The sequence below is a fragment of the Pyrus communis genome, chromosome 7 (assembly GCF_963583255.1).
Source record: "Pyrus communis chromosome 7, drPyrComm1.1, whole genome shotgun sequence".
NCBI lineage: Eukaryota > Viridiplantae > Streptophyta > Magnoliopsida > Rosales > Rosaceae > Pyrus > Pyrus communis.
Window position 1 is genome coordinate 4,208,173 of NC_084809.1, and position 27,131 is coordinate 4,235,303.

Consider the following 27,131-nt stretch of genomic DNA (forward strand, 5'->3'; position numbering starts at 1 on the left):
TCGAAGATCCTGCACTGCTAGTGGCAATCTCCCCCTGCTGATACTGTCCTCCCTGATACCACTGAGAACCACCCGCTGGAGCTGGAGGATACGGCATATAGCCGCCTGAATACTGGGATAGCCACCCTGGGAATAGGGATCCTGGGGGTACTGATACTGCCCCGGAGCATAAGGAACAGCATCACCCTGATAGTGGTAAGCACCACCTCGACCCGTCTAGCCGTAACTACTAGGACCCTGGATCTGCTGGAGTGGTGCAGGCGGTGGCATAAAAGTCTGCTGTGGTTTCTGCTGCTGCTGACCCTGGGGACAATTCGCCGCTCTATGTCCCACCTGTCCACACGTGAAGCAACCACTGCTACCACGTCTACACTCGCCGAAATGCCGGTTGTTACACCTACGGCAAACTGGGGCTCTGCCTCGCCCACCATCGCCCTGCCTCTGGCCTCTAGCGCCACCAGAAAATCTACCTCCACGACCCTGTCCGGTGGCACTGAAGCCACCACTCGAAGAACTAGAAGTAGCTCCACCTCTCTTGAAGTTCTGAGTCTGACGGGGCCCGAGCGATGCCTGACCTTTGCCTTTGTCATCTTTCTCTTCATCAGTATCGCTCGACATATTCTCGGAGTCCTCGATCCTCAACAGTATCTCATAGAAGTCCCGGTAAGTCTCGCTGTGGACTGTAGACGCCATAGAAGGCCACTTCTTCTTGGTGCCCAAACGGAAAAGACGAAGCATCTCCGCCGGATTACCAGCGACATCAGGATGGTAACGAGACAAGTCCGTAAACTTATGGTAGTACTCATTCGCTGACATCTTCCGCTGTTTCAGCTCGGAAAACTCCTGCTTCTTACGGTCAATGTACTCAGGGGGAACATACCTTCTCCTAAACAACTCCGTAAAAACATTCCAATCAGTCCTCTGATCCGGAGTCAACCTACGAAGCTCCTGCTCCCACCAAGCTGCCGACTCCGTATCCAAAAACCATGCGGTGGTCTCGACCCACCTCTCCATAGGCAAGTTCCCCTGATTATGCAGCACACGGAAAGTCTTCTCTATGTGTTCTAGCCAGCGCTCTGCGCCCTCATGCCCCTCACTGCCCTTAAACTTAACCAACTTCAGATTGTACATAGTCTCCAGATGAGTCCTCTGGGGAGGGCGCATCACTGACTGAAGGGCTGCAGCAAAAGCTTCCCCCAACTGAGTAATATCGGGGAAACTAGGCTCAGAAGAGCGACGGGGTTCCCGACGAGGAGGCATAATTCTGACAGAAGACACCAAAATCATTAGAATACTCACAAGGACACAGGACTGCCAAACCTAGGCTCTGATACCAAACTGACACACCCCGACCGAGATCGGAGCGTGCTGGCCGTCACACGAAGGTGACGTAGCCATGTGCACGTGCGGAAGCTAACAAGGTAGTAGTATGAAAGTACGAATAATTAAAAACTAGCATACAAGGTACTAATACAAGCGCTAGTAAGTGATATACAAAATCAGAGCAGGTCTAAAGCAGTCCAAACAAAAACGACAATAGCAGTACGCCCGAATGCGACCCTACAATAGGGAGTGTCTGTCAGAACGCCGGAGAGCCCTCAAAGGAAACCACCGCAACGGCTAAGCAACTAGAACTGGTATGTAGAAGGGTCGTAGCCCCCCTGCCTCACGTGTGCACGCTCGTCCTCGGGGTACGTGTCACCTGTGCAAACAACCAAAACCGGCCAACTTCGAGCAGGACGATCCCGACGTCCAAATTCGTCCAACGAAGCACTCCGAGGCTCCTTGGGACACCACCAAGCTACCTACGAGCTGAAAATGATATATTCGTGCTCCCCTCGACCTCACGATCACGACTGCACCCTTGGTTTCCTCGATCTGCTACGGTATAATGGTCCTTGGTGTGTGTCCGTACGCTTACAGTGGAAGTGGGAGCTCGGGGGAGAGAGAGAGAGGCACGGGAGAGAGAGACAGAGGGAAAGGGAAGGACAGAGAGTGTGCAGGTGTGTGTGTGTGGCCCAACACATGCCACAACACACAAAACAATCTCACAACGTGACGAAAAACACACTAGGGGCAAAATTGTAATTTCACGCGTACGTTTTAATAATCCCGGGACGGGATGTCACAGAAATTATGTGGAAAAAGAAAAAGAAAAAAAGGAGGGGTAAAAATGTTACGATCGGTAATTTTCTTCGTATTGTCAGTGAAGGGAGTTGCTAGCATTCTAGCGATCATACAACAATACGATCGCTACCTAACTAGCAATTTAACTCGAAAGAAGTCGCTATTTCCATACCGATCCCCCTCTTTTCAATTTTTTTATTTCTCTTACCATAACTACAAACTATCATATTCTTGTTCTTCAAAATATATTTTCCCATGCTAAATCTATTATAATTAATATTTAAACAATTGAAATTAATGAGTTAAAACCTAAATTTAAAGATATTCTCGTATTTTCAACTTTAAAAATCAATAAAAAATAGTGTTAGGAAAAAAAATTCAATGGAAAAGAAATTATGTGGAAAAAGAAAAAGAAAAAAAAGAGGGGTAAAAATGTTACGATCGGTAATTTTCTTCGTATTGTCAGTGAAAGAAGTTGCTAGCATTCTAGCGATCATCCAATAATACGATCGCTACCTAAATAGCAATTTAACTCGAAATAAGTCGCTATTTCCATACCGATCCCCCTCTTTTCAATTTTTTTATTTCTCTTAACATAACTACAAACTATCATATTCTTGTTCTTCAAAATATATTTTCCCATGCTAAATCTATTATAATTAATATTTAAACAATTGAAATTAATGAGTTAAAACCTAAATTTAAAGATATTCTCGTATTTTCAACTTTAAAAATCTATAAAAAATAGTGTTAGGAAAAAAAATTCAATGGAAAAGAAATTCACTAGAAAAAGAAAAAGAAAAAAAGGAGGGGTAAAAATGTTACGATCGGTAATTTTCTTCGTATTGTCCCTGAAGGGAGTTGCTAGTATTCTACCGATCATACAATAACACGATCGCTACTTAACTAGCAAATTAACACGAAAGTAGTCGCTATTTCCATTCCGATCCCCCTCTTTTCAATTTTTTTATTTCTCTTACCATAACTACAAACTATCATATTCTTGTTCATCAAAATATATTTTCCCATGCTAAATCTATTATAATTAATATTTAAACAATTGAAATTAATGAGTTAAAACCTAAATTTAAAGATATTCTCGTATTTTCAACTTTAAAAATCAATAAAAAATAGTGTTAGGAAAAAAAATTCAATGGAAAAGAAATTATGTGGAAAAAGAAAAAGAAAAAAAGGAGGGGTAAAAATGTTACGATCAGTAATTTTCTTCGTATTGTCCTTGAAGGGAGTTGCTAAAAATCGAGCGATCATACAATAACACGATCGCTACCTAACTAGCAATTAACTCGAAATAAGTCGCTATTTCCATACCGATCCCCCTCTTTTCAATTTTTTTATTTCTCTTAACATAACTACAAACTATCATATTCTTGTTCTTCAAAATATATTTTCCCATGCTAAATCTATTATAATTAATATTTAAACAATTGAAATTAATGAGTTAAAACCTAAATTTAAAGATATTCTCGTATTTTCAACTTTAAAAATCTATAAAAAATAGTGTTAGGAAAAAAAATTCAATGGAAAAGAAATTATGTGGAAAAAGAAAAAGAAAAAAAGGAGGGGTAAAAATGTTACGATCGGTAATTTTCTTCGTATTGTCCTTGAAGGGAGTTGCTAGGACTCTAGCGATCATAAAATAACACGATCGCTACATAACTAGCAATTTAACCCGAAAGAAGTCACTATTTCCATACCGATCCCCCTCTTTTCAATTTTTTTATTTCTCTTAACATAACTACAAACTATCATATTCTTGTTCTTCAAAATATATTTTCCCATGCTAAATCTATTATAATTAATATTTAAACAATTGAAATTAATGAGTTAAAACCTAAATTTAAAGATATTCTCGTATTTTCAACTTTAAAAATCTATAAAAAATAGTGTTAGGAAAAAAAATTCAATGGAAAAGAAATTATGTGGAAAAAGAAAAAGAAAAAAAGGAGGGGTAAAAATGTTACGATCGGTAATTTTCTTCGTATTGTCCTTGAAGGGAGTTGCTAGGACTCTAGCGATCATAAAATAACACGATCGCTACATAACTAGCAATTTAACCCGAAAGAAGTCACTATTTCCATACCGATCCCCCTCTTTTCAATTTTTTTATTTCTCTTAACATAACTACAAACTATCATATTCTTGTTCTTCAAAATATATTTTCCCATGCTAAATCTATTATAATTAATATTTAAACAATTGAAATTAATGAGTTAAAACCTAAATTTAAAGATATTCTCGTATTTTCAACTTTAAAAATCTATAAAAAATAGTGTTAGGAAAAAAAATTCAATGGAAAAGAAATTATGTGGAAAAAGAAAAAGAAAAAAAGGAGGGGTAAAAATGTTACGATCGGTAATTTTCTTCGTATTGTCCTTGAAGGGAGTTGCTAAAACTCTAGCGATCATACAATAACACGATCGCTACCTAACTAGCAATTTAACCCGAAATAAATCGCTATTTCCATACCGATCCCCCTCTTTTCAATTTTTTTATTTCTCTTAACATAACTACAAACTATCATATTCTTGTTCTTCAAAATATATTTTCCCATGCTAAATCTATTATAATTAATATTTAAACAATTGAAATTAATGAGTTAAAACCTAAATTTAAAGATATTCTCGTATTTTCAACTTTAAAAATCAATAAAAAATAGTGTTAGGAAAAAAAATTCAATGGAAAAGAAATTATGTGGAAAAAGAAAAAGGAAAAAAGGAGGGGTAAAAATGTTACGATCGGTAATTTTCTTCGTATTGTCAGTGAAGGGAGTTGCTAGCATTCTAGCGATCATACAATAATACGATGGCTACCTAACTAGCAATTTAACTCGAAAGAAGTCGCTATTTCCATACCGATCCCCCTCTTTTCAATTTTTTTATTTCTCTTAACATAACTACAAACTATCATATTCTTGTTCTTCAAAATATATTTTCCCATGCTAAATCTATTATAATTAATATTTAAACAATTGAAATTAATGAGTTAAAACCTAAATTTAAAGATATTCTCGTATTTTCAACTTTAAAAATCAATAAAAAATAGTTTAAGGAAAAAAAATTCAATGGAAAAGAAATTATGTGGAAAAAGAAAAAGAAAAAAAGGAGGGGTAAAAATGTTACGATCGGTAATTTTGTTCGTATTGTCCTTGAAGGGAGTTGCTAGGACTCTAGCGATCATACAATAACACTATCGCTACCTAACTAGCAATTTAACCCGAAATAAGTCGCTATTTCCATACCGATCCCCCTCTTTTCAATTTTTTTATTTCTCTTAACATAACTAAAAACTATCATATTCTTGTTCTTCAAAATATATTTTCCCATGCTAAATCTATTATAATTAATATTTAAACAATTGAAATTAATGAGTTAAAACCTAAATTTAAAGATATTCTCGTATTTTCAACTTTAAAAATCAATAAAAAATAGTGTTAGGAAAAAAAATTCAATGGAAAAGAAATTATGTGGAAAAAGAAAAAGAAAAAAAGGAGGGGTAAAAATGTTACGATCGGTAATTTTCTTCGTATTGTCCATGAAGGGAGTTGCTAGGAATCTAGCGATCATAAAATAACAGGATCGCTACCTAACTAGCAATTTAACTCGAAAGCAGTTGCTATTTGCATACCGATCCACCTCTTTTCAATTTTTTTATTTCTCTTACCATAACTACAAACTATCATATTCTTGTCCTTCAAAATATATTTTCCCATGCTAAATCTATTATAATTAATATTTCAACAATTGAAATTAATGAGTTAAAACCTAAATTTAAAGATATTCTCGTATTTTCAACTTTAAAAATCTATAAAAAATAGTGTTAGGAAAAAAAATTCAATGGAAAAGAAATTATGTGGAAAAAGAAAAAGAAAAAAAGGAGGGGTAAAAATGTTACGATCGGTAATTTTCTTCGTATTGTCCTTGAAGGGAGTTGCTAAGTCTCTAGCGATCATACAATAACACAGTCGCTACCTAACTAGCAATTTAACTCGAAATAAGTCGCTATTTCCATACCGATCCCCTTCTTTTCAATTTTTTTATTTCTCTTAACATAACTACAAACTATCATATTCTTGTCCTTCAAAATATATTTTCCCATGCTAAATCTATTATAATTAATATTTAAACAATTGAAATTAATGAGTTAAAACCTAAATTTAAAGATATTCTCCCTTTTTCAACTTTAAAAATCTATAAAAAATAGTGTTAGGAAAAAAAATTCAATGGAAAAGAAATTATGTGGAAAAAGAAAAAGAAAAAAAGGAGGGGTAAAAATGTTACGATCGGTAATTTTCTTCGTATTGTCCTTGAAGGGAGTTGCTAGGAATCTAGCGATCATAAAATAACAGGATCGCTACCTAACTAGCAATTTAATTCGAAAGCAGTCGCTATTTGAATACCGATCCACCTCTTTTCAATTTTTTTATTTCTCTTACCATAACTACAAACTATCATATTCTTGTCCTTCAAAATATATTTTCCCATGCTAAATCTATTATAATTAATATTTAAACAATTGAAATTAATGAGTTAAAACCTAAATTTAAAGATATTCTCCCTTTTTCAACTTTAAAAATCTATAAAAAATAGTTTAAGGAAAAAAAATTCAATGGAAAAGAAATTATGTGGAAAAAGAAAAAGAAAAAAAGGAGGGGTAAAAATGTTACGATCGGTAATTTTCTTCGTATTGTCAGTGAAGGGAGTTGCTAGCATTTTAGCGATCATCCAATTTTACGATCGCTACCTAACTAGCAATTTAACGCGAAAGAAGTCGCTATTTCCATACCGATCCACCTCTTTTCAATTTTTTTATTTCTCTTACCATAACTACAAACTATCATATTCTTGTTCTTCAAAATATATTTTCCCATGCTAAATCTATTATAATTAATATTTAAACAATTGAAATTAATGAGTTAAAACCTAAATTTAAAGATATTCTCGTATTATCAACTTTAAAAATCAATAAAAAATAGTGTTAGGAAAAAAAATTCAATGGAAAAGAAATTCACTAGAAAAAGAAAAAGAAAAAAAGGAGGGGTAAAAATGTTACGATCGGTAATTTTCTTCGTATTGTCCCTGAAGGGAGTTGCTAGTATTCTACCGATCATACAATAACACGATCGCTACTTAACTAGCAAATTAACACGAAAGTAGTCGCTATTTCCATTCCGATCCCCCTCTTTTCAATTTTTTTATTTCTCTTACCATAACTACAAACTATCATATTCTTGTTCTTCAAAATATATTTTCCCATGCTAAATCTATTATAATTAATATTTAAACAATTGAAATTAATGATTTAAAACCTAAATTTAAAGATATTCTCCCTTTTTCAACTTTAAAAATCAATAAAAAATAGTGTTAGGAAAAAAAATTCAATGGAAAAGAAATTATGTGGAAAAAGAAAAAGAAAAAAAGGAGGGGTAAAAATGTTACGATCGGTAATTTTCTTCGTATTGTCCTTGACGGGAGTTGCTAGTATTCTAGCGATCATACAATAACACGATCGCTACCTAACTAGCAATTTAATTCGAAAAAAGTCGCTATTTCCATACCGATCCCCCTCTTTTCAATTTTTTTTTCTCTTAACATAACTACAAAGTATCATATTCTTGTTCTTCAAAATATATTTTCCCATGCTAAATCTATTATAATTAATTTTTAAACAATTGAAATTAATGAGTTAAAACCTAAATTTAAAGATATTCTCCTATTTTCAACTTTAAAAATCAATAAAAAATAGTTTTAGGAAAAAAAATTCAATGGAAAAGAAATTATGTGGAAAAAGAAAAAGAAAAAAAGGAGGGGTAAAAATGTTACGATCGGTAATTTTCTTCGTATTGTCAGTGAAAGGAGTTGCTAGCATTCTAGCGATCATCCAATAATACGATTGCTACCTAAATAGCAATTTAACTCGAAAGAAATCGCTATTTCCATACCGATCCCCCTCTTTTCAATTTTTTTATTTCTCTTACCATAACTACAAACTATCATATTCTTGTTCTTCAAAATATATTTTCCCATGCTAAATCTATTATAATTAATATTTAAACAATTGAAATTAATGAGTTAAAACCTAAATTTAAAGATATTCTCCCTTTTTCAACTTTAAAAATCAATAAAAAATAGTTTAAGGAAAAAAAATTCAATGGAAAAGAAATTATGTGGAAAAAGAAAAAGAAAAAAAGGAGGGGTAAAAATGTTACGATCGGTAATTTTCTTCGTATTGTCAGTGAAAGAAGTTGCTAGCATTCTAGCGATCATCCAATAATACGATCGCTACCTAAATAGCAATTTAACTCGAAAGAAGTCACTATTTCCATACCGATCCCCCTCTTTTCAATTTTTTTATTTCTCTTAACATAACTACAAACTATCATATTCTTGTTCTTCAAAATATATTTTCCCATGCTAAATCTATTATAATTAATATTTAAACAATTGAAATTAATGAGTTAAAACCTAAATTTAAAGATATTCTCGTATTTTCAACTTTAAAAATCTATAAAAAATAGTGTTAGGAAAAAAAATTCAATGGAAAAGAAATTCACTAGAAAAAGAAAAAGAAAAAAAGGAGGGGTAAAAATGTTACGATCGGTAATTTTCTTCGTATTGTCCCTGAAGGGAGTTGCTAGGAATCTAGCGATCATAAAATAACAGGATCGCTACCTAACTAGCAATTTAACTCGAAAGCAGTTGCTATTTGCATACCGATCCACCTCTTTTCAATTTTTTTATTTCTCTTACCATAACTACAAACTATCATATTCTTGTCCTTCAAAATATATTTTCCCATGCTAAATCTATTATAATTAATATTTCAACAATTGAAATTAATGAGTTAAAACCTAAATTTAAAGATATTCTCGTATTTTCAACTTTAAAAATCTATAAAAAATAGTGTTAGGAAAAAAAATTCAATGGAAAAGAAATTATGTGGAAAAAGAAAAAGAAAAAAAGGAGGGGTAAAAATGTTACGATCGGTAATTTTCTTCGTATTGTCCTTGAAGGGAGTTGCTAAGTCTCTAGCGATCATACAATAACACAGTCGCTACCTAACTAGCAATTTAACTCGAAATAAGTCGCTATTTCCATACCGATCCCCTTCTTTTCAATTTTTTTATTTCTCTTAACATAACTACAAACTATCATATTCTTGTCCTTCAAAATATATTTTCCCATGCTAAATCTATTATAATTAATATTTAAACAATTGAAATTAATGAGTTAAAACCTAAATTTAAAGATATTCTCGTATTTTCAACTTTAAAAATCTATAAAAAATAGTGTTAGGAAAAAAAATTCAATGGAAAAGAAATTCACTAGAAAAAGAAAAAGAAAAAAAGGAGGGGTAAAAATGTTACGATCGGTAATTTTCTTCGTATTGTCCCTGAAGGGAGTTGCTAGTATTCTACCGATCATACAATAACACGATCGCTACTTAACTAGCAAATTAACACGAAAGTAGTCGCTATTTCCATTCCGATCCCCCTCTTTTCAATTTTTTTATTTCTCTTACCATAACTACAAACTATCATATTCTTGTTCTTCAAAATATATTTTCCCATGCTAAATCTATTATAATTAATATTTAAACAGTTGAAATTAATGAGTTAAAACCTAAATTTAAAGATATTCTCGTATTATCAACTTTAAAAATCAATAAAAAAATTCAATGGAAAAGAAATTATGTGGAAAAAGAAAAAGAAAAAAAGGAGGGGTAAAAATGTTACGATCGGTAATTTTCTTCGTATTGTCCCTGAAGGGAGTTGCTAGTATTCTACCGATCATATAATAACACGATCGCTACTTAACTAGCAAATTAACACGAAAGTAGTCGCTATTTCCTTTCCGATCCCCCTCTTTTCAATTTTTTTATTTCTCTTACCATAACTACAAACTATCATATTCTTGTTCTTCAAAATATATTTTCCCATGCTAAATCTATTATAATTAATATTTAAACAATTGAAATTAATGATTTAAAACCTAAATTTAAAGATATTCTCCCTTTTTCAACTTTAAAAATCAATAAAAAATAGTGTTAGGAAAAAAAATTCAATGGAAAAGAAATTATGTGGAAAAAGAAAAAGAAAAAAAGGAGGGGTAAAAATGTTACGATCGGTAATTTTCTTCGTATTGTCCTTGAAGGGAGTTGCTAGGAATCTAGCGATCATAAAATAACAGGATCGCTACCTAACTAGCAATTTAACTCGAAAGCAGTTGCTATTTGCATACCGATCCACCTCTTTTCAACTTTTTTATTTCTCTTAACATAACTACAAACTATCATATTCTTGTCCTTCCAAATATATTTTCCCATGCTAAATCTATTATATTAATATTTAAACAATTGAAATTAATGAGTTAAAACCTAAATTTAAAGATATTCTCGTATTTTCAACTTTAAAAATCTATAAAAAATAGTGTTAGGAAAAAAAATTCAATGGAAAAGAAATTATGTGGAAAAAGAAAAAGAAAAAAAGGAGGGGTAAAAATGTTACGATCGGTAATTTTCTTCGTATTGTCCTTGAAGGGAGTTGCTAGGAATCTAGCGATCATAAAATAACAGGATCGCTACCTAACTAGCAATTTAACTCGAAAGCAGTTGCTATTTCCATACCGATCCCCTTCTTTTCAATTTTTTTATTTCTCTTAACATAACTACAAACTATCATATTCTTGTCCTTCCAAATATATTTTCCCATGCTAAATCTATTATAATTAATATTTAAACAATTGAAATTAATGAGTTAAAACCTAAATTTAAAGATATTCTCCCTTTTTCAACTTTAAAAATCTATAAAAAATAGTGTTAGGAAAAAAAATTCAATGGAAAAGAAATTATGTGGAAAAAGAAAAAGAAAAAAAGGAGGGGTAAAAATGTTACGATCGGTAATTTTCTTCGTATAGTCGGTGAAGGGAGTTGCTAGTATTCTAGCGATCATACAATAACACGATCGCTACCTAACTAGCAATTTAACTCGAAATAAGTCGCTATTTGAATACCGATCCACCTCTTTTCAATTTTTTTATTTCTCTTACCATAACTACAAACTATCATATTCTTGTCCTTCAAAATATATTTTCCCATGCTAAAGCTATTATAATTAATATTTAAACAATTGAAATTAATGAGTTAAAACCTAAATTTAAAGATATTCTCCCTTTTTCAACTTTAAAAATCTATAAAAAATAGTGTTAGGAAAAAAAATTCAATGGAAAAGAAATTATGTGGAAAAAGAAAAAGAAAAAAAGGAGGGGTAAAAATGTTACGATCGGTAATTTTCTTCGTATTGTCCTTGAAGGGAGTTGCTAGGAATCTAGCGATCATAAAATAACAGGATCGCTACCTAACTAGCAATTTAATTCGAAAGCAGTCGCTATTTGAATACCGATCCACCTCTTTTCAATTTTTTTATTTCTCTTACCATAACTACAAACTATCATATTCTTGTCCTTCAAAATATATTTTCCCATGCTAAATCTATTATAATTAATATTTAAACAATTGAAATTAATGAGTTAAAACCTAAATTTAAAGATATTCTCGTATTTTCAACTTTAAAAATCAATAAAAAATAGTTTAAGGAAAAAAAATTCAATGGAAAAGAAATTATGTGGAAAAAGAAAAAGAAAAAAAGGAGGGGTAAAAATGTTACGATCGGTAATTTTCTTCGTATTGTCAGTGAAAGAAGTTGCTAGCATTCTAGCGATCATCCAATAATACGATCGCTACCTAAATAGCAATTTAACTCGAAAGAAGTCGCTATTTCCATACCGATCCCCCTCTTTTCAATTTTTTTATTTCTCTTAACATAACTACAAACTATCATATTCTTGTTCTTCAAAATATATTTTCCCATGCTAAATCTATTATAATTAATATTTAAACAATTGAAATTAATGAGTTAAAACCTAAATTTAAAGATATTCTCGTATTTTCAACTTTAAAAATCTATAAAAAATAGTGTTAGGAAAAAAAATTCAATGGAAAAGAAATTATGTGGAAAAAGAAAAAGAAAAAAAGGAGGGGTAAAAATGTTACGATCGGTAATTTTCTTCGTATTGTCGGTGAAAGGAGTTGCTAGCATTCTAGCGATCATCCAATAATACGATCGCTACCTAAATAGCAATTTAACTCGAAAGAAATCGCTATTTCCATACCGATCCCCCTCTTTTCAATTTTTTTATTTCTCTTACCATAACTACAAACTATCATATTCTTGTTCTTCAAAATATATTTTCCCATGCTAAATCTATTATAATTAATATTTAAACAATTGAAATTAATGAGTTAAAACCTAAATTTAAAGATATTCTCGTATTATCAACTTTAAAAATCAATAAAAAAATTCAATGGAAAAGAAATTCACTAGAAAAAGAAAAAGAAAAAAAGGAGGGGTAAAAATGTTACGATCGGTAATTTTCTTCGTATTGTCCCTGAAGGGAGTTGCTAGTATTCTACCGATCATACAATAACACGATCGCTACTTAACTAGCAAATTAACACGAAAGTAGTCGCTATTTCCATTCCGATCCCCCTCTTTTCAATTTTTTTATTTCTCTTACCATAACTACAAACTATCATATTCTTGTTCTTCAAAATATATTTTCCCATGCTAAATCTATTATAATTAATATTTAAACAATTGAAATTAATGATTTAAAACCTAAATTTAAAGATATTCTCCCTTTTTCAACTTTAAAAATCAATAAAAAATAGTGTTAGGAAAAAAAATTCAATGGAAAAGAAATTATGTGGAAAAAGAAAAAGAAAAAAAGGAGGGGTAAAAATGTTACGATCGGTAATTTTCTTCGTATTGTCCTTGACGGGAGTTGCTAGTATTCTAGCGATCATACAATAACATGATCGCTACCTAACTAGCAATTTAATTCGAAAGAAGTCGCTATTTCCATACCGATCCCCCTCTTTTCAATTTTTTTATTTCTCTTACCATAACTACAGACTATCATATTCATGTTCTTCAAAATATATTTTCCCATGCTAAATCTATTATAATTAATATTTAAACAATTGAAAGTAACGATTTAAAACCTAAATTTAAAGATATTCTCATATTTTCAACTTTAAAAATCAATAAAAAATAGTTTTAGGAAAAGAAATTCAATGGAAAAAGAAAAAGAAAAAAAGAGGGGTAAAAATGTTATGATCGGTACTTTTATTCCTATGGTCCTTGAAGGGAGTTGCTTGTGAGCTAGCGATAATTGCTAGTTAACTAGCAATTGTACTGAAATAAAGTCGCTAATTTCATACCAATCCCCCTCTTTTCAAATTTTTTTATTTTTTTATTTATCTTACCATAACTACAAACTATCATATTCATGTTCTTCAAAATATATTTTCCCATGCTAAATCTATTATAATTAATATTTAAACAATTGAAATTAACGATTTAAAACCTAAATTTAAAGATATTCTCATATTTTCAACTTTAAAAATCAATAAAAAATAGTTTTAGGAAAAGAAATTCAATGGAAAAAGAAAAATAAAAAAGGAGGGGTAAAAATGTTATGATCGGTACTTTTATTCCTATGGTCCTTGAAGGGAGTTGCTTGTGAGCTAGCAATAATCGCTAGTTAACTAGCAATTGTACTGAAATAAAGTCGCTAATTTCATACCGATCCCCCTCTTTTCAAATTTTTTTATTTTTTTATTTATCTTTTTATTTATCTTACCATAACTACAAACTATCATATTCATGTTCTTCAAAATATATTTTCCCATGCTAAATCTATTATAAAGGAATCATGGGATGTATATTCCGAGGATACTTCCCAATGCATGTGGAACGTTAATTGTCTTTTTTACTGCTAACGTTATATTGACAAAGTACGTTCCTGAAAAGGCGCTAAGAGATGAATAGGTTTTAAGGGGGATAGAACATGCAATTGAGGTAGATAGCTCACAATGAAAAATAGTGTTACAAACGCATGAAAATAGTGTTGCCACGTGAGGCTCAGAATATAATTTTGAGGGGTAATGGGTTTGGACTTGGCTACCCTAATTTTATTGGGCCGGATACTCAAGCCCACGGGGGGTGTAAGCATTCAAGACATGGTGGAACCATGTGTCAAGGAGGGGCCCGCTGCACTTGACAGGCCCGAATGTGGTGTCATCTCCATCTGGTGACCTACAAAGTAACCCAATAGTGCAGGGGATCTCTAGAGACCCATCCCCGAATCTTGTAATCTTTAATATGGCTATTCCATGTGAGTTAGAGATTACCCAAGGAAAGCCCAATATCTTTGAAACGATGGGCTTGAAGCGAAGCACTAACAAGAAGTCTTATAAGGGAGTGCAATCTCCCAAGAAGAAAGCCAAAGTTGGGGAAGGCAGCACAATACATGGAAGAACGATAACAGTGGTCTGCAATTGAGAAGGCAATCCTTGCAAAGGAGGACCTGCAAGATGTCCTGGTGACAGAAGAAAGCAATATCTGGGACTACCTTGACGGTATTGCTGAGGATGAAAGTCAAGAGCTCAGGGAGCGAATGGTAGGGAAATAACCTTGGGGTGGTGGCGGTTAGCCTCAAACGGCTGCAAAATTGATATGATGTACTCGTATGGAACTACCGTGGTCTAGGGTTCGACACAGTGGTTCGAGCCCTTCACAGGTTCATACGGAAACATAGACCCTCTGTGGTGTTTTTTATCTGAAACCAAGATGAAAAACCATAGATTACAAGGGGTAAGAAGAAGAATGGGGTATACCCATAGATCGGATGTTCCACCGGTGGGGACGACTGGTGGGTTGAGCCTCTGGTGAAACAATCCTGTGGAAATTACGACTAAGAATTTGATTCATACCATGATACGAGATAATGATCATTGTGATTGGTTTTAAGCCTCATGGATATATGGCACTTCTTATAGGGCAAAGAATAGGGAGTTCTAGGATTGGCTTAGTGGGATGTTGGAGCCCACTGCTGACCCTTGATTTTGTAGGGGGGACCTTAATGAGTTCTAATGGGAATTTGAGAAATCGGGCGATAGGGAGGATTTCCACACAAGACCAAGATATCTTCACGAGTTTATGTCTATTATGGGACTGTTTGACTTGGGTTTTAACAGCCCAAACTTCACTTGGCGAGGCACAAGAAATAATAGCCTGGTACAGGAACATCTCGATAGGGACCTAGTTAATGGAAGTTGGCAGTTCTGTTGGCCTAACACCTCTGTTGTTTATGGCATTGTGTGTGGCTCAGACCATTGTCTGTTAATCATGAGCACATAGATAACTATTCCCAGAGGAAATAAGCTTTTCAGATTCGAGGCCTTCTGGCCTCAGGAGGATAGGTGCAAGGAGGCGATTAAGAAAAGTTGGAGTATCAAGGGTGGTCTAGGTGAGGTGGACCGTTGGCTAAGGGGCATTAATTCTTGCAAAGGGAATCTTCTAAACTGAAGTATATCTCGTTTCAAGGGAAGCCAACAGGAGATTGGGACTCTTAGCCGCCATCTGGAACAGTTACAGTGTAGATAGGAAGATAATGAAGAGGAGATTAAAGGTGTCACTGTTCGGCTAGATAAATTGGAGGAAATAGACGAGAAGTTCTAGCATCAACGATCCCGTATCAAATGGCTGCAAACGGGCTATTCGAACTCCCGCTTCTTTCACCAAAGTATTATCCAACATCGCTGCTTCAATAAGATTGAGAAAATGCAGGATGCGCATAGCATTAAACTCATTTTGCATAGCTACTCTCCATTCACTATACTTGGAAGCTTAAGTATGAGTAGTGGGAATATAATCAACACTAGATGGCAAAGGATGCTTAGTGGCAGAGAAAGCTTTATGTTGGAAAATACCATTTTTGGACCTTGTAATCATTGGATGAATATTGGTGGCTGGTGCAGAAGAATGATGGTCAACATAAGTAGTATAAGGTAATTGATTAAAAGGTTGAAATGATGAGGTTGAGGTAACAAGTTGAGTAACAGTTGGTAGAGATGAGTCAATGATTAAAGATGATGGTTAAGAAATAGGAAAGTGAAGATCAATGAGAGAGGGAACAAGGGCAAAGGCAGGAAAAGGCTGTGGAAGATGAACTTGGTGAAAAGGAAAATAGCTCTCATTAAACACAACATGCCTAGAGATATATACTCTATCTGTGAGAAGATCTAAGCATCTATATCCCTTGTGTTGCATGCTATATCCAAGAAAAACACATTCCTTACTTTTACCATCCAACTTAGAGGAAACATAAGGTTTTAACCAAGGGAAGCAACTACAACCAAAGACCTTAAGCCTTGTATAATCTGGTAAGGTATGAAACAACAACTTTCGCGGATAATTGAGAAGACCAGAAATAGGCAATCGATTAATCAAATAGAGAGTAGTAGATATAGCTTCAACCCAATATTTTTTAGGAACATGAGATGCTACCAAAAGATTTCAAGCTGTCTCTATTAAATGTATGTGTTTTCTTTCTACACAGCCATTTTGCTCAGGAGTATGTGGACAACTAAGCTGATGAGAAACGCCATGCAAACGGAAATGAGCTAGAAATGAAGAACTAACAAATTCACCCTGAATCTGAACGGATAACCTTTATTTTATTTCCAACAACATTTTCTACATAAATTTTGAAGTTTACAAGTGTAGAGTACACCTCAGACTTTTCTTTCAAAGGAAAAAACCAGCTATATCTAGTATGATCATCGACTACTAACAAGTAATAGCAAAAACCACTAACATAAAGCACAGGAGCCCAAACATCATAGTGAAAGAGTGCCAAGCTTTGAGATGGATAATTGACAGACCTTTACCATCACCGATGTAAACTTTTTCTTCACCAGTGTAGGTAATAGGAAAATTGATGGTTGAAATGTCATTGGTAATGTGCGAGGTGGCACCAGAGTCGATCAACCAAGAGGGAGAGGGCTTTGCAGTGTAGCGTGCACTCATTGCTTGAAGTTTAGCAGAGGGATTCGACCAAATATCTCTGGATTCATGCGATCAAAACAGTCAATAGCTTCATGACTGGGATTGCCACAAATTTGACAATATGCCCAAGGACCAAAAGATGAACCACGAGAGTTGAAATTGTTGTTGTTGCAAGTGAAGCCACTGGTATATTGATTTCCTCGAGAGATACCTCTAGTTCCACGATTACTATTGTAACAACTGTTTCATCCTCGATTCGAATTGTAGCAAAAAGAGTTCTGAAGTGGTTGATTCTATATTGCATACGCATGAGGCGGTGTGGGAAGAAGAGATGGTTGACCTTGTACAGATAAAGCATGAAAAGGTTCAACATTGCTAGATAAGACAGCTTTCTTTCAACGAGTCATAGAAAGCTCATTGGTGAGTAACAACCCATGCAATTCATCCAAAGAGGTAGAAGATAACCGGAGCATGATCTAATCGGTGAAAGAATTAAAATCATCAAGAATACTAGCAAGAGTGATAGTAATTAGATCACGATCAGAAATTGAAGCTCCAGCGGCAGTGAGAGAGTCAGAGATCTCTTTAAGTTCTTGCAGGTAATCAGACATTGATTGTGAACCTTTTTGAATGCTCTGAAGTCACGATCGAAGCTGATGAATGTGTGCATTAGAAACGCCCCCAAATCGTTGTTCGAGTTTGAGCTAGAGATCGCGAGAAGACAAAACTCCAACAGTAAATGGAATTACTTCCTCAGACAGTGTAGAATTAAACCAAATCAGGAGGTTTTGATCTTTCTCATACCAAGATTCAAACGTCGGATTCAGAGATCGATCGGGTAGAAGAGGCGCAAGACAAGGTTTTGTGCTATCGACAATACCAAGAAGTCGATAATGCCGAAGAATTAGGGCAAAGAGATCTCGCCATGGCAGGTTAACTAAAACATAGTCGCTAATTTGATACCATTTTCTCTTTCATGTTTTTCTCCCAAATAAAAATAAACTTCTACGCGAAATAGATCCAAAATCAAGACTAGAATGTCAACTATTAGTTATCATGCACGGAACTAAAATATTAGTTTCTTAACGAAAACTCTAACTAATTAAAATTGCATGTACCAACACTTAGCCTAATGATACTTTTCTTTTCGATGTTGAAAGAGCTCCCTAAGTTTGAATTTCTTATTCCACCGAGAAATCTGCTTTGCTGTGAACATTTGGGAATCGATGGTAAAACACCATTCAAAGAAATGGCATTAACTAACTCAAAAATTCATAGATTAATTTCGTTATCTCTTTTCCATTTTACAGACAAAACTATATACAAGAAACATGGCTTCTCATCTCTTTGCAGCCCACGCCCTATCGACGTCGGACAAAACAATCTCTTGACACCGAATAATTCCGGCTGCCCCTCCATAACACAGCCATCTCTCACTACCGTTGTTCATGTTCCATCTCACTCTATGCATTGCTACTGTTTTGTCAGGAAAAACTTCTGGCTCTTTCACGGTTTCTTCTTCTCGATTAGTCGGCTCTTCATCCATGCATACCAATGCTTGGTCATCATCCGCATTTTTCTTGCTGGACGTTGATTTCTTTGGTTTTTTGCTTTCGAGAGAAGCCGCCCCAGTTTCTTCTTCCTGCGTAGTAGTCGGCTCTTCATCTATGCATACCAATGCCCGGTCATCATCTGGTTTTTTCATACTGGACTTGGATTTCTGTGTTTTTTTGCTTTTGAGAGGTGCCATTTCTCCCCCAGCTTCCAATTCAATACCTGGATCATCACCATAACAAAGAGCTGCGACAAAGAGACAACTTGACGAACATTCCAAAAGATGGAACTAAGAACATAGGGAATTAAAGAGAATATCGAGGGTTACGTAATTGACAAAGCTTTACCTAAACTTTGATCTTCAGATGTGTTATCTTTTGCCATCTTATCATTAGTAGTTTTCACTTTGTTTGACTCGGCATTGTTACGAGCTACCTTCAGTGGGAAAGGGGAATTTGATACTGGAGTATTGATGGTTACAGCAGATTCCTCCATTGTCAATGACACACACAGAAAATGTGGGGCTCGGTTTCGTCGAGGATCTTTCTCCAGAGATTTAGTTGTAAGCTGATGATATGAAAATAAAAACAAAAAATTTACCGCAGGTCTGATGTTACTAAAAAATTTAGACACGGTCGTATAGCGTCTATAAATAAAGAATTTACCTCCACGACTGAAAAGTGATGTTAAGCATGTCAACAAGAAAGATAAATACGTCTGATATAGTGATATCAATGGAAGAAGTTGAAACTCACCTGGAAGCGAAGAACAGTTCCGTCTGCACCACAATATGCAACCATACCTGAGATTTGAAAGGGGAGTTCTCCAATTAGAGGATATTAAAAAAAGCTGGAATCAGAAGTTCCACAGAAGTATATGACAATGTAGATCAATCATGAAATCCCACCGCCGTCAATGTCAATCCAGACAACTCTTCCCGTTCACAAAGTTTATTTAAAAAAAATAGCCAAGGCACAGCCACAGACATATGAGTAGCATGCTCGCTGTGTGAAATTTATGGTCAATGGCAATGATTTAAAAATTTTGGCAAGCAGGAGGCTAAGCATCAAGGGAGAATAGGAATTTGAGACACAGCAACACTTCCCCAAAAAAATTAAGAATTCGATAGCCAATGCTTACGCAGTTCAATTGCGTGAGGAATAAGTCCAAACAAGGAAAATTAGAAGAAATGAGTGGATAATACATAGTATCTATCTAATCTTATGTACAGTATGCTTATGTAAATTCAGCAGTCAATGAGACTATTGAACCTCAGAGATCCAGGTACCATATATAAATTTCCTTTTCTTTTCCTTAAAAAGAAAAATAAGGCCATTTTTCATTTTGAGTATGCTTCTCTCAGTGCACTGAACTTAGCACCAGGTTGCACCTTTTAGGGGGATTCCAATGAGATAGAGTTGACCACTTACCCTGTTACCAGCCATTTGCCATTAGGCCATACTGATATGTACCCATATGGTCAACTCTGATATAATCGATATACATATATGCACACATTTGTAATCAACTGAAATACCATTCCAGATAGAAAAGCACAAGGAAGACCTGTTAATCGCGAGGCATGAACACTCCAGATAGCAAAAGGCAAACAGCTGAGATTATGCAGGCCCGGTTGTTTTGTTCCAACCCTTCCTGTTACAGGGTCATCGGATGCAGCCTTCACCAAGCTGATAGCTTTCATTGTTCCATCATCAAAGGATAAAAGAACACACCTAAAAAAACACAACACCCACTAAAACTGAAAAGTATATAATACATGTGTACATATGCACACCAACCAGATAGTTACACTTATGTTTCACACCGAGACTGTGAGTACCTTGGATCTGGAAGCCAATTCAGACTATATATGAACCTTGGTAAATGATCGAGGTCCCACAATGGACGGAATGGATCACTGCAAAACCAAAAGTTGTGCATTACTATGAAATGCAATTTACACTAAAAACCACAAGCATTTAACTAACAGTAGAGGAGAAACTACACATGAGCGTAATAAAAAACAAGCCATGATACTTACCGCAGGTCCCAAAATTTTAGGCCTCCATGTCCACCAGTAGCTATAAGATGGGCACCCTCTGAATTGCTGAAATTCACAAACAGTTGCATTTCACATATCTGAACGAATAAATATAAAATTGATAAAATAAATAAATAAGAGCCTTACAACACACATAGCCCCACGGAACTTCAAAAGAAGACCGTAAAGTACCACATAAAGAAGTAACTACAAATTGATTTCCAACATAGCTAACCTTTCAGCCGGGGCCCAAGCAAGTGCCCTTATTGGATTTGTATCTGCACTGAAGCAAAGTAAAGGCCTTGTATCTGCTGAGCAACAAGTGGAGAATTGAAGCTAACATTCTTAGTTTACTTATTAGTAAAGTTAAAAGTCACATGATAGCCATACCTTGAGATGCATTACTTGCTGAAAACTTCCATAAAGCAACCTGAACACATCAAAAACTTCTTGTAGTTATAATATCAAGAAAAAAAGAACAAGTAACTAAAGAAAGAGACTCCTTCCAGCTGGACGCTGAGTGGGATGGAGGAGATGGAACTAGCAAATTCAAAAACAAATACACGAAATGTTTAACATGTATCCTTCTATCAGAATGCAGAATAACCACAAGGTTGCCCATTGAGTACTTATCCTTTTATGGAAACCCTTCATCAGTTAACATGAATTTTTTTTTTTAAACCATGCAAACGCATGATAAAAGTCTACAAGGAAAATATATTAAAGAAACATTAAAGAATGAGGTGCAAGAAAATCACCGTTCCATCATGGCATCCAACAAGTAGGTAATCATAAGGTGGTGAAGGTGACCATTCCACAGTAAGAGGGATGCTGTTCAACAAAGCAATGGATTTCAAATTTCCAGTTAATCATATAACGTCACATAACATGGTCAAGTGAGACATCTGAATGCAGTGAGAAGCCCATGCGTATTCTACAAGATTATGCAGCAAATGAAATCAGTGCACAAACCAAATGAAATAGTTCTTCACTGATGATATCATGCATATGGGAATCTCATACACCAATCAAAATAAGCCGGGGAAATTCTGATATGATTTTATTGTTGTCAAAAACTTGGAAATGATGCTCTAAATTACATGGCAATCTAAGAAAACTTCCAAATTATTATAAAAAATGAGGAATATACTTCCAGGGTACCTATTTTCACCACCACACTTCAACATTGAACATCTGAAAACTGGTGCTAATTTTACAAAGCGAGGATCAGTGCCCTCACCGCATGAAGAAGAATAAATAACTTCAATTGCATGAGGAAGAGGAACATCCCACCTGCATTTAAAAAGGTCCAGGATAAGTATGATGAGATAGCGGAACACAAAGTCATTTAGCTAGTCGAGGACTAATGTAAAAGGAAGAAACTGCAAATTGCATGTTGCAGTGCACTCAAATATTATCTTGACTGCAACGAAAGAAACTGCAAATCTTTTGAGAAGAGATCTAATAGATATAGATATCAAGTAGGTCGAAAAAAAAGAATAATGTTAAAGGACCTAAAGTGTAAGAAACGAAAAGGAACCATTTATAAACAAGTAGGTTGATGCCTTACACTTCCAGAGACCCATTTCCTGACAGCACAGCAAGATAGCCCATCCGATGCTTGCTTTTGGAATCACGTTCATTAAGAGGACGCCATTTCACATCCCAGGCAACCTTTCCATGGTGAGCCAGGCATAATACAATTCGTGGCAATGCTACATCTGTCGGAACTGAACACCTGGTCAAGCCAGTTTCAGAGTAACCATTATTTTGAACATTTTTGCTTGTTTGAGGATCATGTCCAGAATTCTGCTGTGTGTGATGATCTGAAACAGGTGGTCCCTTCTCCCCATCTTGATTCAACGGCGGTGGGGATGTACAACTATTAAGAGGATCCTGTCCAGAATTCTGATGTGTATGATGATCAACAAGTGGTCCTTTCTCCCCATCTTGATTCAACAACCGTGGACATGTATAACTGTTATGAGGATCCTGTCCATAATTCTGCTGTGTATGATGATCTGAAACAAATGATCCTTTCTCCCCATCTTGATTTGACAACGGTGGACATGCATAACTGTTTCTACTCCCTGCACTTTCCATATTATCCAATTTTCTCCTCTGAACATGTGATTTGCAAGCTGGATCAGATGCAGATGCTGCATGTTTGTAACTCTTTCGTTTTTTACCATGATCTTCTGGTACAACATGCACATGAGTATTTGCAGGAACACAATCCATAGAAGGCAACTCTAGTGATCCCTCTGGATATTCGATGGCAAGAACCTCAACATAATCATTGCTCTCATCCAAGTTGTCAACATAATCTTCTACTGCATACTTTTTAGGTCTTCCTCTAGGCCTCTTTGGTCGAGTTGATTTTTCTTCTGTGGCCTCTTTGTCAGCAGTTTCTTCAATTGGCTTCTTTCTAGGTCTTCCTCTAGGCCTCTTTGGTTCAGTTGATTTTTCTTCTATTGGCTTCTTTCTAGGCCTCCCTAAAGGCTTCTTTGGTTCAGTTGAATTTTCTTGTCTGGCTCCACTGTTCTTACGGCCCTGCTTTTGCTTTTCTGCTATTGAATGTTCGTCTTCCTTATTTACACCAGAATTTAAAAGACACCATATCTGAATGGCACCTCTCCCAGTCAGTGGCTCGCCTAATTTGTGATAAGAAGATCCAGGAGGATGAGCAGCTACGGCAATAAACTGCAAAGTACGGCGATGATAACGTTGTCATAAAATAGAAGACGAGAATAACATGATAAAAGTTCACTAACTTGTATAAACCTCACCAATTTTACAGATGATGCTGACAATAACACAAGGAGTAGCATAAATATTTGAAATCTAGTTGTATCTTTTCACAAAAAGGAAAACGAATTATCACTATGGTCCAACATCAAAGTTAGACAACTATTGCCAAATGTATGTGTATGTGCAAATTTACTAGCATGATTAATAAAATAATGTTAATTTAATGACGTAAACATAAGAAACTGAACCCAAGAAAGCAAGAAGAAGATGGAAAACCATACTAAGAATCACCTAAAAGGAGACTTCTCGTCCATTTGAGAGAAAACTAGCCAAGGGAAGTTTCTTACTTTGCTCAAAACTAATATTTCAGAGTTCACCATTTAAGGCCCTTAACATTATCAAGGAATCTGTTGAAGTAGCTAACCACTAATGATCAAGAATGTTAACGTCAAATATTACAAAAATAACTTCGTAAATAGCAAAAGTTATCATATCACATTTCCTTCTATGAGAAGTAGCGAAAGTTGTAGACCCTTAAATTAATAGCCTTTGACAAGAATGAAAGAAGGAAGGGCCTCAAAAAGATCATGTACCTCGCATTTTGGATGACCATCGCTACTTTGATGAACTCTAGGACACCAATCTAACGCCCAAACAGGCCCTCCAACATACATCACAAAGTCTTGGCTGCAAAAATGTATAAAGGACATTTGGAGATGTATATCAGTGCTTGTTTAGGTGGCAGCGAAAATCCAATATACAAGACTAACATCAAGTTTACATTTGAATTTTTTGGTCAACAAAAGCAACAATCTCCGAGAAATTTGAAAAGTAGAATAGCGAATGAAACGCAAAAACACAAGCACGAAACAACTAAATCATCACAAAATGCTTCATTGCTAATGCCAATTCATGTACCTCAACTCCGGAGATTGTGCGACCCCAGAAAGTGCCTCGTTCTGCATTAACATGTAAACCGCAAATTAGATCAAATGCCAACTTTGTTTCCTCATATGAGAATGAGAGACATCACTACAGCTGATCCTTTGCAAAACTATTACAGGCAAACCGACCATAAATTCGAATTCGAATATATAACCTTAGGAACTGTTGCAGAAGAAAATTGCCGCAAGTTTATACCGCCGACGACATCCTCCCCCTCAGGACTTCCAACTCCACAAGCAAATCGAACATCTCGAGGTTCATACTTAAAATCTGCCCATTCCCTTCAACAAAAACGTTTCTTTACAATGAACAAACGAGAAAAAAACGTTTCTTTACAAAATTAAGCAACAAAAACACTACGAATAGATAGGGATTTAATTTGTTACTACCTTAGAAAAGTAATTGAGGACGATAAGCGTTGAATGTCGCCGTCTTCGACGCCGCGATCCTCCTCCGCCTCGCCGCAGAGCTTGGCAATGGTGTCCATAACTCCGAAGTGATTCTCCACCGAGTCGTCGAACATCGAAACGCTAACCCTAGGCCCATTCCTCGAGCCTTCTTCCCCAATTCGAACTGGCTCCGCCTCAATTCGAACTCCCTCCGGCTCAACTCCAACAGGCTCTGGCTCAATCCGAACAGACTCCGGCTCGATTGGAACTGGCTCCGGCTCTGGGTTCTGCTGATTGGATGTTGTTGCTGGTTGGGATTTTCGCTTGGTCTTGGTTGTTTTCCCGCGTTTTGGAGCCAATAGGACCGCGAGTGGAGGTTCGACTTCCACTTCCTCCTCCACCGCATTATTCATGCCTCGCCGCCGAGTTTACGAATTCGAATATTCTGCTTTTTCTTTTCTCTTGGTTTGGAGTGTAGGCTTCGAACCCTCGCACTGGTAGTCGTCGATTGTTAACGCGACGCCGGACTCTCCATCCACGTATGCCTCTTCTTTTAAAAATTAATTGGAATTGGATTCCATCCGAATCTACTTTGCGGGATTGATCTCCATATTTTAATCATTTATCGTATATTGTAGTAAAAAATCATTTGACGTTTTTATTTAAAATTAAACACAAATAGTATTTGACCGCACGATGTACGATAAACAGCTAAGATGTGAAGATTCTTAGGATTCACACAAAGTGAATCCAAATAAAATCCTCTTTCAAATTAATTCCACAGATGAGTCCCACCACTGACACAATAAAAAAAATTTAAATACAATTAAATCATGATCCTCACATCTTAATCATTCATAATATATCGTGCGGTCATAAATCATTTAACTTTTTTTAAATTAAATTAAACACAAATAGTATCTCATGAAAACTGACCACATAATGTATGATAAATGATTAGAATGTGGAGATTTCTATGATTCTCACAAAATAAATCCGAAAAAGATCCTCTTTCAAATTAATTCCACAAAATCACAGATGAGTCCCTCCACTAACACAATAAAAATTTGAAAAATACAATTAAACCAAGACCATCTCATGGGAGTATGTCTTGTAAGAAAGGTTTCTTGACCTTTGCGTGTTTTGAGAATTGAACCGGAAACGAAACGGGTTGGGAGTAGTTTGCCAATTGCAAGTCGTCATTTACCATAATAGTAGAAATGTGTTGAATCTTTGCATGATAACGTGATTTCAATCTCATGCGTGATTAATCTAATATTTAATCTAACAAAAATATAAAGTTGAAAAAAATAATAAAAATAAAAATAAAAGTATTTTGCCAATTTCTGGATAGCTTCAAATTTGGGTTTTCAAGTCACTGTTTGACTCATATTTCTGATTTTTAATAATTTAATGAGGAATATATCAAGTCATCAGTCACACCTTTGCTTTCATTATCTAGAATCTAATTATGTGTTTTGTTATCTTTCCTTTCTAGGCCGTCGGACTTGAAAGTTGAAATTATGAGACTATTCACTATGCTATTTTTATTTTTTTCTTGAACGGAAATGAGTTCGGAATGAGTTAATCATAATAAGTTTGTTTGAATTCGTCTTTAACGAGCTGAAATCTCATTTTGATTAGACCATATTACTTTAGTTTAGTTGTATTTCTTTTATCCGAATTTCTACTCTTTGATAATTTGATTGACAGAGAAAAGTGAATGATTTTTGCATACATTTTTTCTTTCACCTTTTATCAATCCGTTAATTTTAGTCTTTGAGTCAATGGCTAGAAAAATGATAAGATTTTGCAAAAAGTGAGAGAACGTGTGCTGAAATTATTTTTCAAACATTCTTAATGTAACTAAACCACGTAAGATTGTCGTGTTCTTATTTGCCACTCTCGTGCAAGGCGGCTAGACACTTGATTGTTTTTTTGCGAATTAACACGATGATACATTTAGTATTGTTACCCAAGAAAATAAAAAAGAGAACATTCTTTTCACTTTTGAATTACAATTTCTGAAGTTATGCAAAGTCTACAACAAACAAAAATCGAGGCTCAAGACCACCCAATAAGTCATATATTTGCTTGCCTATGAAGTATTCTGAGATCCCGCATTTGTTTTTGGTATCCCTTCCTTCGAATCAAAGTACTTTTGGATATCTTGCAATCCTCCCAAGTCCCATCCGGATTCCAAATTTCCCAATATATTTAAAGTTCTTCTTCCTTCTTGTTTGGTAACTAACTGCTAGAAAAACCCCACCAGTTACTCCTAGCTTCCTCCTCTTGGCTCCTACCCAATTCCCACCAAATCATCCAAAATCCTTTTATCGGTATGCTACAGTCAACTTAATTTCGCTCAGGTTTGCATTACTATCGACGTCTTTAA

At 35.0% G+C, this 27,131-nt stretch overlaps 1 protein-coding gene across 3 annotated transcripts; it reads right to left on the reverse strand.

The window, feature by feature from the left end:
- Positions 1-17,937: 17,937 nt before the first annotated feature.
- On the reverse strand, positions 17,938-25,240 carry LOC137739488 (uncharacterized). 3 transcript variants are annotated; one of them, XM_068479075.1, is made up of 15 exons: positions 24,737-25,240; positions 24,502-24,628; positions 24,321-24,361; positions 23,996-24,089; positions 22,222-23,354; positions 21,813-21,944; positions 21,410-21,482; positions 21,042-21,081; positions 20,887-20,962; positions 20,652-20,717; positions 20,451-20,528; positions 20,177-20,343; positions 19,366-19,412; positions 18,958-19,177; positions 17,938-18,832 (listed from the first exon to the last, which is right to left on the reverse strand). In XM_068479075.1, the coding sequence occupies exons 1-15, from the start codon at positions 25,147-25,149 to the stop codon at positions 18,396-18,398; spliced, it is 3,144 nt and encodes a 1,047-aa protein (XP_068335176.1). In that variant the 5' UTR covers positions 25,150-25,240; the 3' UTR covers positions 17,938-18,395. The 3 variants fall into 3 exon arrangements, with proteins under 3 accessions (XP_068335176.1, XP_068335174.1, XP_068335175.1); XM_068479073.1 differs by having other exon boundaries at positions 17,940-18,856; XM_068479074.1 differs by having other exon boundaries at positions 17,940-18,856; positions 20,887-20,959; positions 24,737-25,239.
- Between the last annotated feature and the right edge of the window lie 1,891 nt (positions 25,241-27,131).

Bases quoted from the DNA above. Each gene is read 5' to 3' on its own strand.
- LOC137739488 (XM_068479073.1), bottom strand. From the start codon at position 25,149: ATGAATAATGCGGTGGAGGAGGAAGTGGAAGTCGAACCTCCACTCGCG. The intron at 23,355-23,995 runs GTACATGATCTT...CGTACTTTGCAG, and splicing joins ATGGTCATCCAAAATGCGAG to TTTATTGCCGTAGCTGCTCA. The intron at 20,529-20,651 runs GTAAGTATCATG...TTGGTTTTGCAG, and splicing joins CTAAAATTTTGGGACCTGCG to TGATCCATTCCGTCCATTGT.